This window comes from Apodemus sylvaticus, chromosome 5 (assembly GCF_947179515.1).
Source record: "Apodemus sylvaticus chromosome 5, mApoSyl1.1, whole genome shotgun sequence".
In the NCBI taxonomy this organism is placed as follows: domain Eukaryota; kingdom Metazoa; phylum Chordata; class Mammalia; order Rodentia; family Muridae; genus Apodemus; species Apodemus sylvaticus.
In genome coordinates this window covers 48,952,095-48,966,739 of record NC_067476.1, presented here as the reverse complement: position 1 = coordinate 48,966,739, position 14,645 = coordinate 48,952,095, and the positions used below count along the sequence as shown (strand labels likewise).

Here is a 14,645-nt window from a genome sequence, read left to right as displayed (position 1 = left end):
ATGATCTCTATCTAGATTTGTTAATTACTGCTATTACCCTTAAACTGTACTACCCATTGATTCAGTTACCTTGCCTTCCTAACTGCTACCCTCAACCCTCCCTACCACTCTGGCTTACCTGTGTTAGTCCTCTGGCCTATATGTCTTCTTTTGATACTTCCACCCCTCCCAAAATGTTCGCTACAAATGACACAGTCACTCCAATAAACCCTATCTTTTTTAAAGAAGTAAAGGGAGGAGATGTCAGACTGTGAAAGGCAGTCTGTGTTCTGGTTGAGCTAGGTTTAAAGCCCAGTGACCCATTAGATTTAATCCACGAGGGGCGAAAGGCTGTTTGCTGACACTCTCAGACACTAGGTTCCTGACACCACCCACGAGGCCCTCAACTCCATAATTTTGTGGCCTTCAGAAATGTAGGGCCACACCCTAGGCCCATAGTATTCTGGCTGGACTTGACCCACACAGTGACCTGGCAACAGCCAGGTAACCCAGCCCACTATAAAAGGGAATGCTTGGCCCTTCCTCTCTCTCTGATTCTCTCATCTTGTTACTCTCCTGTCGCTGTCTCTTGCTCCCCCTCTCTCCCCATTCACTTCCCTCTCCACGTGGCCATGGCCAGCTTCTACCTCTCTACCTCCCCTCTCTCACTCTACTCTACAATAAAGCCCTAAATACAAAAACAAACAAAACAAAACAAAATAAGGAAAAAATAAAAAAAAAAAAAGAAACAAAAGAAAGAAAAGAGTCATACAATGTTTTAAAGTGGGAATTTCTGGATTCTTTGGAGACTTAGTTGTGTCATATGATGTTTTTCTGGAAGCTGTCTTATGAAATGATATTATGCCGAAGAAGATATGTAAGAGGATTTTTTGCTGAGAACAGACATGTGGTGTTTTTCTGGAAGTTACCTGGTGAAAGAACATGTGATGTTTCACTAGAGTGGGCACATGAGAGGACATATGATGTTTAGAATACATATAAATATAACCCAACAGACAGTGGATGACACTGTGGCATTGGTTCTCCTTGTAACTCTTTGCAGGTCTTCATTGGACTTCATTGATTCTGACCTTTCCTGATGGCATCCTAGTAGCTGGTTTGCCTTGCTTTCTTCACTGATCTTCACTTCTTGTGACTTCATGGAGAGAAATGCACCAAAGAAACTCTCGTGGTATTCTGGCTGTTTCTTGCTGCTGCTACAGACTCGTGCCTAGCAGGCAAAGCCTTGTGATTTCTTGTGGATCTAGCCACTGCTACTGATTTGTGTTTGGTGTTTGCTTAGTGGCTTGGACTGTTGGTGCTGATTCATGTTTGGTGTTTTGCTAGTGGACTGGAATGCTGACATTTCTTTTCTCTTTCCTCTGGTGACTGGTGGGCTAAAAGGGAGCTTGAATAATCATTATTAAAGTAGGTTTTTAAAAATCTAAGCCTGCAATGTTTGTTGTTTGGTGTTGAAATATCAACTTTGCTTGGAGACAAAAGAGAATCAATTGCTTGTTCTTTTTTATAGAACTTACATAGTTTTATAGAAAACTGACAACTTTTTCATTAATATCAGCTTGGTAATATTTTTAAAACATTGTATTCATTGTTAAAGCATTGAGGGGTTTATTTATCAAACTGACTCTTTTGGGTCCCCCTAACTGGGAAACGTACCTCATGTTGTGGTACCTCATCAATTGGAATATTCTTTTCAAATTGCCTGGTGTTCGAAACTTCAGAGAAACTATGCTCTCTATTTTCACATGCAGTTGATGTTTTTGTTGGTTTAAAACAGTTTTTACTTCTACAAGAATATAAAGACTGAATTAGTGACAACTTTTCTATAGTAAACATAAAGCATATGTTATGTGAAAACGTTAAAACCATCAAATTATGATTCTTACTTGTTAAAACTAACTTTATTGGAAAGCATTTAAGAATTATTTCTTCAAGTAAATAATATGAAGGAATTTCTTAAGACAAACACAGCATGCAAATAGCTCACATTGGGGTCAAATGATGAGTCAGCAGATACAAATTTTTTATGTGTAAGTCTCATGAACTAAATTCAGTCCCCAGAATCCACAAAAAGGGAAAGATGAAAACTAACATCATGACATTGCTTTTCTACTATGAACACACACATGAATAACACAAATGCTTTTATATATATTATTTTTCATTATCTTATCTATTATCTATCTACCTATCTATCTATCATCTATCTGTCTATCTATCTATCTGTCTATCTATCTATCTTCTATTTGTCATCTATATCTCACTATATGTCTATCTTTATATGTATCTATAGCTACATTCATCTATCTATATTTCTCTATCTATATCTATCTTATGTATATATATGTATATCTGTCTATTGTCAGCCTTTCTTCTCTGATCATTTATATCCAAGGAATCAATGAGGTCTTCATGGAAATATTGGAAAATACCAAATATGCACTGAGTCAGATCTGATTTCCATTCTTTATTCACTAAACAATATAGCACCATGAATTCTGCTTAAAACTTGAAGTATATATGGAACTATGGTTGCTCTCCACTAACTGACAGCAAGATCCTATTGCTGAAGATAACACCCAACTAACTCATTGAACTTGCTGAGATTGAGCTGGTACATGTACAAAACTTCACACTGTGTTCTAGAGTCTTTGGTATAGGAAGATACTTTGCAGATTACCAAAAGAAAAGCATAAATACCAACCCAGTCATATAACCTGTGATCTGCAATGATGCCCTACCTGCAAAATATACTAGGGCAATAGTGGCACAGAGCTTGTAGAAGTAATCAACCAATAAAATTGACTTAAGGTCGACTCCATAAGCTGAAACCTATATTCAATACTACTTTGGTGACCAAGACCCAGAAACTAGAGAGCCCAGAGACCTAGGGTGAAATCAAATACTATTGTTCTTTTAAAAAAGTAGAGATAAAATAATTCTCAATGGTATTCTGCTATACTCATAGATCAGTGCCTTATTCAGCCATCAACAGAAATGTTTCCTCCTGCAACAGACAGGAACATATCTAGAGACCCACAGCCAGACAACACACAGAGGGCTGGGGAGAGAGAGGGGGGATGGATAGAGAGACAGAGAGGGGGGATGGAGGCAGGGAGAGGGAGATAGGGAGAGGAAAGAAAAAACTAACCTACAGATGATAAAGTTATTGATAAGCATGTCTATTTTACATGTAGATAGTATGGTGTTTGTACAAGGAACTTAAATATACATAGTGTGGTAGTTTGGAAACTGTTATGTGTCCATAGATTTGAGAGTGAACTTGGTCTGTATCTGGTGCTTCTGATTAAAGTACAGTGGTCCTTGTGGACATGGGAAGTGGCTTGACAAGCAGGCTCTTGGGAGGAGTGTAATTGAATTATACTCTGATGTCTCTTCTGGGACTTTCTGCTTCCTAGTCTATGGAGATGTGAACAACATGGGCAAGCAAGCTAATGCTGCGTGCCCTGCTGTCTCCACCAAGATTGGCACTGTTGTTTCAAACCACGTTGTAGTGTATAATCTTCCTACCTTAAGTTGTTTTTATCAGGTGTTTGATTGGAGACATGACAAAAGGTAAAGTACATGGATTTGGGTTTCTGCCAGTTTTCTTCAAATCCATGCCCTCCTGATGCCAACGGATGGGTAATAGTGTGTGTGTGTGTGTGTGTGTGTGTGTGTGTGTGTGTATGTATATACACACACACACACACACACACACACACACACACACACACATATATATATATGAATCATTCTGTACCTACCACAGTTGTTTTTTTCTGGGAAAAGTATGCTTTTAAAACTAAGTAAAAATAACACAGAAAGTTTAGTATTTGTACACTAAGGAGAGTTATAAAGCCTTTAGAACTTGAATTTAGTCATCATTTCAAGATGAAGCCAGAAACAGTGACAATGAGGTCTGCATTTGTTTCCCCAAATGAATGTTTCATAGAAAACCATAACCTTCCTTGACTTAGGCAGGTCACTGTTCCTGGATGTACCATAGTAGCTGCATGCTTCCTTTCTACCCCACCTAGTAAAACCAAATATCGTTGCTCTTTTTTAAAAAATAGTGATAAAGTGACTCTTACTGCTGTACTCATAGATCAGTGCCTTATTCAGCCACTATCCCAGAAGTGGTTGGGGAAAGATATTTGAGTTGCTTCTGTATATCTTTGAAGAGCTCTGAACAGTTTCCCACACTTTCTTCAAGGATAGCCAAATGCTGCATCAGATCACTAGGGAAGTCTGTACTCCCAGTGATTTTCTGACTTCACCAGGTTTTGTTCAGACTGAGGAAAAGTACACACACTATAACTTCTTCATAACAATCATCTTTCACTTCATTTAAGAGAAAGATCCAGTACACAGGAAAAAGCCTTAACTCACACACCCCAAATGAATGAATGAATATAAATATGTGTAGACATACAGACAGAGGGACACAAAAACAGATGTGCATGCATTAGGTACATATGGAAGACACCTAGAAGGTGCAATGTATCTGATTTGTTCATGTTGTATCTGACAAACTGAGCAAGGGGATTTAAGTAGATTTAAGAGAATTTTGATGTGGTTAAAATCCAGTATAATATTTTATATTGAAGTGTTGGCTGAAGGAAAAGAATAAAGTGTTTTTCAGAACCAGACTGTAGGGTTGATGAAGAGCATAGCTGAATATCAAAGACTTGACTGATATTGTTTCAACATCCTTACAGAGGAATGTGACCTTGCACAAATGGTTTAAGGTGTTTGTTTAGAACTTCTGAGATAAATTTTAAGCTATGAGAATTCAGGTAAGAAAATGCAAATACAAAATAGATTCTTATTTTGCTTTTCATACAAGTACAGGGAAAATAGAGAATGAATGCTTAAACAGATATGAAATGCTAAAGTCTTACAGAGCTTTCTCTTTAGCTGATTTCAGACATTTCTCCTTTTTTTGATGCAGCTCAGATTGTGGAGACAGAACCGACTTGGTGAGTGCTTTATTGAAATCTTCACTGTTGTTCGCGGGCTTTGAAAAGATGGGAAGTTAGCTTTTAGAAATACAGAATTTGTTCTGTCTGGGACCTATTTCTCACAGGTTTAGGAATCTAGGCGAATTCTCTAAATGTTGTAAATTATATGCTGGTAACCAAGCACACAGATGTGAGCAGAGGACTTTTCCGAAAACAACTCAAGATTGTTTGACATTTTCATCCTTTATATTGCTGAAATTTACACAACAAAATGCATTTCTTTTTTAATTTATACCTATAAATAATGATATTTCTGTTTGTGGCTGCATTTCATACTAGTCCTAGAAACATTTCACTTTTGGGAAATGCCCTGATTGTGTTTTATGTGCAACTGGTTCTACAAGAAAGCAACATCACTAACAGCATGCGTTCACACAGGAGTTTGCCTTTTCAATACTCTAGAATCACTAAACAGAGCCAGGGTTAGGGCTCTGTAGCTAAGAGTACCTTTGGCCAAGCCTCGCCCAACCCAGTCCTAAGCCCTAGGGAACACATTTGAAAGAGATAAAGATAAGTTGTCCTCTGTCATCAACAGGCTTGCTGCACCCACCCCTGCAAAACAAAAACAAAAACAAAAACAAAAACAAAAACAAAAACAAAAACCAACTATTTAAGAGTGAAAAATTTAAAATCTTTTAAAAACTAGATAATTCAGTAGTTCACACATCAATAGCTCAGAGTATATTACCCAGAGGAAGGAAAAATTAATAATACAACTAACCACATCCAGGTGGGCTGTTATGGACGAATTTGAAGGTTGTAGGCCCGAAGTGGGAGTCGGTGTGTGCTCTTGGGTAAAGAGGCTTTCCAATCTTCTATGGACATTTGCCATGCAGGGACACTCGGAGGCAAATACAGAGCTGAGCAAGTTCAGTAATGCTGTGTTGTGCTGAGTCAGCATGACAAACTGGGTCATGACCTCCTTCAGCTTAGCTTCAGCCCTGTGAAGAGTGGGAAGGCAAGTAGTATCTCATTCCTACCCCCACTCCCACCATCAAATCAACTCATTAGACACACAACTTGGTTTATTTGCCTCCCATAAAGCATCACATATCAAAGAAGGAATTATTTGGAAGCACCATGTGAAATACCATGTTAATATTCTCCTATGCTGTGAGTGTGCCTTTGTGAAGAATAGAAATATTTAAAAGAATTGTTTGTGTCTAGGTTTTCTCTAGTGGAAATGCTCAGGATCAAAATCAAGGCAAGTTGCCTAGTGGGATATGATACCCAGAGGAGACATGCCAGTTGTCCTTGACACTGTGACTTTATGTTATTGTACTCTAAAGAATATTTAAGTGTTCGATATTTATATTTTGGGACATGTAGACAAGCAAATTTGTAACAGTATAGGTATATTAATGAAAAATCATCAACAAACTTACTGAAGAAAATCTAAGAAACCGAGATACATATGTGACTACTAAGAGCAAACACACTAATATATACACCAATAAAGGAGAGATGTCATTCTGGGTTTGTTTCCTGAAGCTCAGTTCATTTGTCATCAATGCTTTCCAAGATTGTATTTTCCAGTTAGTATCCATGATACTATTTTGTTAAAATGCACTTTTGTGAGAGATGATTAAGGAGCTGAATTAATATTCTATATGATTCGGGCTTTACTCACTCTATCAGTTTATGTGACTGATTAAGTTTGACATAGTTTTCCAGCACCATAACATTCTCACGTGTCCGGGTCTTTATTTCAGAGAATTCCCTTTCCAGTTGTTGAATTCTGGGTTCCAGCTGGCTCATTCCTGAAGTAGTACACATTTCTTTGAAAGCATTAAAGAACTCTTGTCCTGCTTGTGTCTGAAAAAAAATTACAAAGTTTTGAGAAGAGATACTATTAAATAGTCATAATATAAATAACAGTGTATTATGTTTCTGTAGTTCTAGCCAATAATTTAGCTGGAAGTTTAAATGTATGGAAAATGGTAGACCGTAAAGCATTTACCATCCTTGTTTACTGTACTTAATCTAAATTATTAAAAAATTGATTCATTATTGTATGTGTGTATATGTATTGATTTCAGTTGCTAAGTCTGAAAGAGATTCAAATATTTATTAACCAATATATAATTACATATTTTCCTCTCTGTGATAAGTGAATAAAACAGGATGATGAAATGATTTTCAGTACAGTCAGGGTTAAACCACAAGGTTGAGGAACTTGAGCACAACTCCCCTTCTTTGTCTTACACTTGGTTATATGGGAAAAGCAGCAAGTTAAGCCACAATGTTTTTGCATATCACACAACTTGCCTGTAAGACTTGCAAGTCTCAATGCCTGTATCCCAATTAAGGGAGCTTCTGTAGCCACAAAAAGCTCAGTCAACAAAGGCCTCACCTCATTTGAGAGGAGACTGTTTAAGAGAGCTGCTGTTTAATCTAGCTAGCACATGTAAGGAAATCAATTTATGGATGCAGTGACCCTACTGCACTGAAGACTCCACAAGGGAGTATTGTGGTGTCCATTCCAGTAAACAAATACATGAATGACTGTATTCTGCTCTTTTTGAGTAACAGTTGAGCACCTTTCATTAGAATTTTATGATTTAACATCCAGGAATGACATACACCAATTCTTGACACGGTTGGACCCTAAGGTCCTTGAAAGCTAATAAACAAAGTGAATTTAAACAAAGAAACAAAAATGTTCTCTGAATCTGTAACACTAGGAAGTCTGTTTTCTGTTATAGCCCTACTTGACATAGCAGCTACATCTCCATTTCAACAGCTACTAATCCCTCTTTTAAGATTCCAAAAAGAAAACTGCATTTCTTTGGAATCAATGCTGAATGGTGATTACTATCATTACATCTTCACAGTTGACATAATTAATTCTCGAGACTCACTGACAGTTCAGATCCCACAATAAATTGAGAAATGTACAGAGTGTTAAATTTCTTTGGTGATTTGTGAAACATAATGAAACTCAAACAGGTTTCTGCACAGCCATGTCCAGCCCATTTTGGTCAGAATGGAAAAAATGTAAAAATCAAAGTGTTTATCATTGAATGAAAAGAGTGAAAAACAACATATCTTAAAACTTTCACTGAAAACAGCTACAGTCTTTTCTATTAGCATATTACTGTCAGCTTAGCTAATTATATGAGTTTTGTCAACTTCCTTATAACTGAGAGGATTGGCATTAATGGTGGTAATATAAACATCTTTATCCATAAGAATTCTATTGGTGCCTACATATTCCTACATCCAATGACTAGAGAAAGAAAATTTCCACTTCAGTGTGGTAGAAATGAATAAAAGGCTGACTTACCAGATGGCCAGTTCCTGCCAATGTTTTATCTTCACTTGGTAGTTTTTTCTCAAGCAGTTCTATGGTCTCTGTTTGCTTTTTGATGGTTTCTACTAACTTGAAAACTTCATGTTCAACCCTAAAAGGTAGGTATATTTCCATTACTTACTCTGAGATTAATTATCAAATTAGACAAAAAGAAACATGTGGATCTGATTACATGTATTTCTGATGAAGTCAGTGATTTGGTAAATGCATCTCATTTACATTTGGGTTTGGTAGTTAATGTGAAGAATGGGGTGTGAACAATTAGGTATCAGTTCTTTCTCAGTGTTGTTGGAGATTGGACCTAGGATATCAGCCTTATACAGTTCCCATCCTCTACCTCTGAGCTGCTTCCAAAATCCTAAATACACATTGCAAAGAATTCATGGGAGACTTTTGTAGACTCTAAACAGACACATGTATCATTGCATTTCCGGTATTGCATGGCTTATTTTTATTGTAGCTATTCAGGCACTCCTATGTACTGCTTTAAATCATACTTTTGCAGGTGTTCCTTCGTCACGCAGTCACCGTGTTCAGCCTCTGTCTCTGGATGCCATGCTTCTTGCAACTAACAGAAAGAGAAAGACAGGACATATTGATCTGCTCATAGACTCTCCATGTGCTGAAATCAGACAGGAAGACAGCCAGATCCCACCGGATCATTCATGCATAATGTATGTGCTTCCTCAGAGTTGAATGAATTGTTTGTTACAATAGGGACCTTATGGCTCCCAAAGTCAGGCTCTCAAGTGAAAGCTTGTTGACCCTCATCTTTATCCTTGCCTATTTGAAATCTTTTGAGAGTATCTCACTCCGTAGTCCAAGCTGACCTTAAACTTACTGTTCTTGTGTCCATGTCCCACACACTGAGGTCAAGCTGTATCTCATCACACTTGGTGCTCAAAATAAACATTTTCAGAAATTCAGATTGACAAAGTTGGTGCTATAGGGAAAGCCAGAAGGTGTGCTTGCGGTGAACATTTCTATTTTTATAGTCAAAGCACCCCTTCATTAACTGTAATTTGCAGATTTCACATATGTGAATGACAGAGCTAAAGCACTGAAATACACCAGTCTTCCACTAGGTAACTGTGATGGTTTGTATATGGTTGGCTCAGGGAGTGGCACTATTTGGATGTGTGACCTTGTTGGTGTAGGCATGTCACTGTGGGTGTGGGCTTTCAGACCCTACTCCTAGTTGCCTGGAAGTCAGTCTTCCACTACCAGACTTCAGATGAAGATGCTGAACTCTCAGCTCCTTCTGCCCCATGCCTGCCTGGACTCTGCCATGTTCCTGCCTTGAGGATAATGGGCTGAGCCTCTGAACCTATATGTCAGCTCCAATTAAGTGTTGTCCTTATAAGAGTTGCCTTCGTCATAGTGTCTGTTTAAGCAGTAAAACCCTAACTAAGACAGAAGTTGGTACTAGGTACTGTTTATTGCTGGTGGTAGGCCTGACCATGTTTTTGTCTGGAAGAATGTGGTTTTGGGGACTTTGGATTAGGAAAGCAGTAGAATGCTTTAAATGGACCTTAATGGGATAGCCTAGTAGGACTATGGAAGACTTTGTTACTGAGAGTCATTTGAATTGTGTGGACTTGGCCCAAAAGGTTTCAGTGGAGAATTTCAATACGTGGCCTAGAGACTGTTTTTGTGATATTTTGGTGAAGAATGTGGCTAATTTTTGCCCTTGTCTGTAGAGTCTTCCTGAGGCTAAGGTAAAGAGACTCAGATAAAGGAAGTCTCAGAAAAGCCCATTATAGACTTTGTTTTCTGGTTAAGTCTTATGAAGAACATTTTAAATAATTGTAGCAAACTAAGAAAGGAAAAATATAAAATATATGGTCTGAGTATTAAAGGGGTACCAGGAAATCAAATGGAACCTAATCCTGTGTTCTAGGAGATAGCAGATTAAGGGAGTAAGATTTTGGGGTGAGATCCTACTCAGGTAAATTTAGATCCAGGCATGGTGGTACACACATTTAATTCCAGGAGATAAAGCCAGGCAGATCTCTGAGTTCCAGGCCAGCCTGGGACAGAGCAAGTTCTAGATGAAGAAAATCTTAAGTCCAGGTGGGGTGGTAAACACCTTTAATCCCAAGAGACAGGTCTATAGATCTCTGAGTTCAAAGTCAGTCTACAGAACAAGTGATGGGATAGCTAAGCTTAGACAGTGGAGGGGTTAAAAAACAGAAAGCTGGTGATAATGTAATATAACAAGGGGGCCAAGTTCCAACCCCAGGACACAGCAGAACTCAACAGCTTTGGTCATTTGGTTCTGACTTTATTGTTAGAGGAGAAGGAGACTACTGAGACAATTGATGCTGGTTAGCTGGAGCTAAGACATGAGTGGTGATAACAAGAGACCAGCATCACTGAAGTGAAATCTTCTGGGAAGTATTTTCTAAGAGCACAAAGAAACTGTGTTCCGGAGATCGCAAGGTTGTACCTTGTGCTGTGGCTGGACTTGATAATGTGTAAGAGTCACCCAGGTGGTACTAGTTTTGAAGGTATGAAGGGGTCACAAAGAGCAGCTGAGGCTTGGCACGGTGAGAAGCCATTGAACGCCATTGGTGAAGGTGGAGCCTCAGTTGCAGTTGATGGCCCAGGACTGAAGAGATCATGCAAAGGATTTAAGGCTTGGCACCATGAAGAGAGCCTATAAGAGGCTATTGGTGCAGCCTAGTTGCATTGGAAGACTCCAGTGTATTGGAGATGTCAGTACCATTGGATAATCACCAAGAACAGCAGCAGCAGTAGTGGAGCAACCTGAGCTTAGAGTATTACAGAGGGCAGAGCTGGAAAAGTAATGCCAACTCTTTGGAGGAGCCCAGAAGATCATGTGTGGATCTCAGACATTGGAACAAGAAGCTATAACATCGAAGTTGCCGTGGAGACCCCAAGATTTTTGAGATGCCAGAACCCCAGGATATCTCCTGAGGAATGTTACTAACAGGGAGTGGAACCAGGTGCACTATACCATGCTTCACACCATTGAAAGGGACAGAGATGAGAATGCGAGACCATGTGTACATCCCAGAACTTCACCAAATACTCAGTGGTTCCATTCTACCAAACTTCATTTCACTCACAGTAACTTACAGCTCACTGTCTTTCAGCGGAGTACTCAGTAGTAGACTGCTCATGCTTCAGTGGATAGCCCTATTCCTGCACACATGTGGGCAGCAACACTGAGATTATTTTTAAAAAAAAGACATTGGGGATAGAGAGATGGCTGAGCAATTAAGAACATTTGCTTCTCTTTCAGAACACGTGAGTCTGGTTCCCAGAACCCAAGTCAGACTTCTTAATACTGCCCATAATAATGCTTGATGGGATGTGACATCGTCTCCTGGCCTCTGCAGTCACCCATATGGAAATGTGAATATACAGATACAGACACACACAGACCACACACGCATACACAGACACTCACACACACACACACACACACACACACACACAGATACTCTCTCTCACACATACACAAACACACAAATGATAAATAAAAACAAATCTTTCAATGCAAAAAGCACATGATGTTTGGAAGGAAACAGGCTTAGGGAGAGTTGGAGAGGTGAGGGTAGATATAATCAAAATACATTGCAAACATGTATAAAATCCTTGAAGATTAAATAGAACATGTAATAAAAGCAAACAAACAAGAGTTCTCCAAGTTCTTCAGTGTAAGTAAACTTGCATTTGTAACAACTTTGTTTTCTTTCTTTCTTTCTTCTTTTTTTTTTTTTTTAGGAACTTTTAAGGTGTTAAGCAGGAATCCACAGCCAAGATTTACAATAAATAATATGCAAATAAAAATGTCAGAATTTAATTTCCAGGGCTGTGGGCATAGTATCTGTGTACTGTGTAGAAGCATCAACTGCTAATGAAAATGTGATAGCCAGTAATCTGAGGCAGAATTAGAAGGTGGGACATCTGGCAGATAGAGAAAGGGACTCTGGGAAATTGTCAGGCACAGGAAGATTCCCCACCTGGACTAGGAGAAAGTCATATGTATGGAACAGAGGAGAGGTAACTAACCCATGACAGACACAGAGTAGTAAATTATGAGCTACTGGAGGAACAAACATAGCTTATGGCTTGGGAATGTATTCATAAATAATTATAAGCCTCTGAGTTGTTATTCAGGAACTGGGGTTGACAGGGGTTGGGTGGGGGAGAACCTGTGATTACTCAGGGAACAAAATTAAACTGATACAGTGCACTTCTATGCCACAATTCAATGTTTCTGCTCCAAAATGGCTTGCATGCGCAGTAGAGGCCACATGACACCGTATGGCTTAAAGGTAGACACCTCAAGTGTGTGGGAACACAGGTTTGTAACATTAGTACAAGGCTGAGAATTCCAAGCTGCCTGTTTCTCTGTCATATTCTTATCCTTAAGGACTCCCTGCACTAAACTGAGTGGCGATTGTAAGTCACATTATTTAAATAGATGTAGAAGTAGGACTTTATTTTAAATTTACCTTATTTATATCATTTTTGAGGTGCTGCAACTCCATATCTTGTGCTCTAAGGTGCTGTTCAAGTTGTTGCTTTTCTTTTTTGTGTTGTTCCTTTTCAGTTAGTTGTTTCTTCCTTTTTTCATAGTGACCATCAGTATTTCTTTGTTGCAATTCTTGTTTTGCAGGCGATCTGCAAATTGAGCATGCAGACATTAAAATTTCATTTTGATTAAGAGTAAGTTCATTTTATTGCCATACAGTGTTTTATGTTATGTACTTTTCCTTTACAATGTCATCCCTGCTTTTATAACTCAATCTCTAAAAACCACAAATGGACTAGAAGGGTTCTAATTAAGGAGTATTCAGGGAATTGACCAGACTTTGTTACTAGCAATTCTGTGACTAAAGAAAAGAATCTTTTAAATTATTCAGAAAAGTGAAAAGTTGAAAATTGTACACATTTTTGTTGCTGCTGCTAAATTATTGCCTTTTTAAAAAATACTAATAATGAGCTACTAGAATTAACAGAAAAAGGAGGCTTCTCATTGGTGCTTTGGAGAAAATAAACAGTATGGAAAAATAACTTCTTGCTTCTTCAAAGGCACCATGTGCTATACAAATTAAAATCACACACACACACACACACACACACACACACACACACACAGAGAGAGAGAGAGAGAGAGAGAGAGAGAGAGAGAGAGAGAGAGAGAGAGAGAGAAGACAAGAGAAATAAGTTAAACGGTTGACAATAGGAAAGGAAGATGTGAAAATACTCATTTGCAAAGGACATGATCTATACTCCAGTGTAATTCTAAAATTAAATACCAACCCTGAAATCATTCAATCAACAAATGGGCTAGTGAACTTAATAGACATTTCTCTAAATGGGAAACATAGAAGAAGTCCATAAGGTAAATGCAGCACTGAAATATTTCCCGAGACGCTCTGTTGTCTGCTGCGACTGCTCATTCCCACTTCTGCAGTGCGAGGGACCATACCCCACAGCAGTGACATCTAATTGCTGCTCCTCCTCTTTGCATTTGATCTGCACTTTTGCTTTTTCTGTTTCTTGTGGCTTCTTCATCACTTCACTCTCTTGGTTTCTCTTGTTCTTACTGTTTTCCATAAGCAATTCTGAGTGACTTTGGTTACATTCTATTATCATTTTATATGACTGAATTGCATCCTGGATTTCCAATGATTGTGCAGAATCTGCATCAGGAAAGAGTGGGTAGAAATTAAACACATGGACACTTTCTGTATGCACAGGCTTGTACCTTTTCATAGTCTGTCATTCTTTTTGTTTTGTTTTGTTTTGTTTGTTTGTTTTGTTTTATGAGACAGGGTTTCTTTGTGTAGCCCTGGCTGTCCTAAAACTCACTCTGTAGACCAGGCTGGCCTCAAACTCAGAAATCTGCCTGCTTCTGCCTTCCAAATGCTGGGATTAAAGGTGTGTGCCACTGCCCGGCTATAGTCTTGTCATTCATGGTAAACAACTGCTTACTGAGTGCCTACAGTTTGGGGTGCATTATACTAAGATATTTCTGCTTTGAATTAACTGCTTTTATTTAGCTTAAATCTGGTAGAGATGTGACCATTGGGAATTTAGATATATGCCAAAGTAGAGTCCTGGGGTTCCACAGGATATCTTTTTCTACTGTACACAGAAAGATTTTTCCATAGGAAGAGACTGACCTACTAGGAATCCAAAGGATGAATAGTAAATATCTGATCAGAAGGTGAAGAACGTCCTAGCCAATCTAGATGGTGGGCTGGGATTTTGCCTCAATTCCTTTCTAGGCAAGAAGGAAAAATAGACTCTGATCTGTGGTACTATTA

The 14,645-nt window shown here is 38.6% G+C and overlaps 1 protein-coding gene across 1 annotated transcript in view; it reads right to left on the bottom strand.

Moving 5' to 3' along the window:
* The window catches only part of LOC127684767 (probable E3 ubiquitin-protein ligase bre1), a 103,689-nt gene that overhangs the window by 12,226 nt on the left and 76,818 nt on the right, over positions 1–14,645 (bottom strand). The window contains exons 7-14 of the mRNA XM_052181616.1: positions 13,805–14,018; positions 12,825–12,993; positions 8,835–8,905; positions 8,311–8,428; positions 6,655–6,839; positions 5,746–5,965; positions 4,905–5,020; positions 1,657–1,786 (exon numbers count right to left, since the gene is read on the bottom strand). Of these exons, the coding sequence (XP_052037576.1) occupies positions 1,657–1,786; positions 4,905–5,020; positions 5,746–5,965; positions 6,655–6,839; positions 8,311–8,428; positions 8,835–8,905; positions 12,825–12,993; positions 13,805–14,018 (1,223 nt within the window). The remainder of the gene's footprint in view (positions 1–1,656; positions 1,787–4,904; positions 5,021–5,745; positions 5,966–6,654; positions 6,840–8,310; positions 8,429–8,834; positions 8,906–12,824; positions 12,994–13,804; positions 14,019–14,645) is intronic.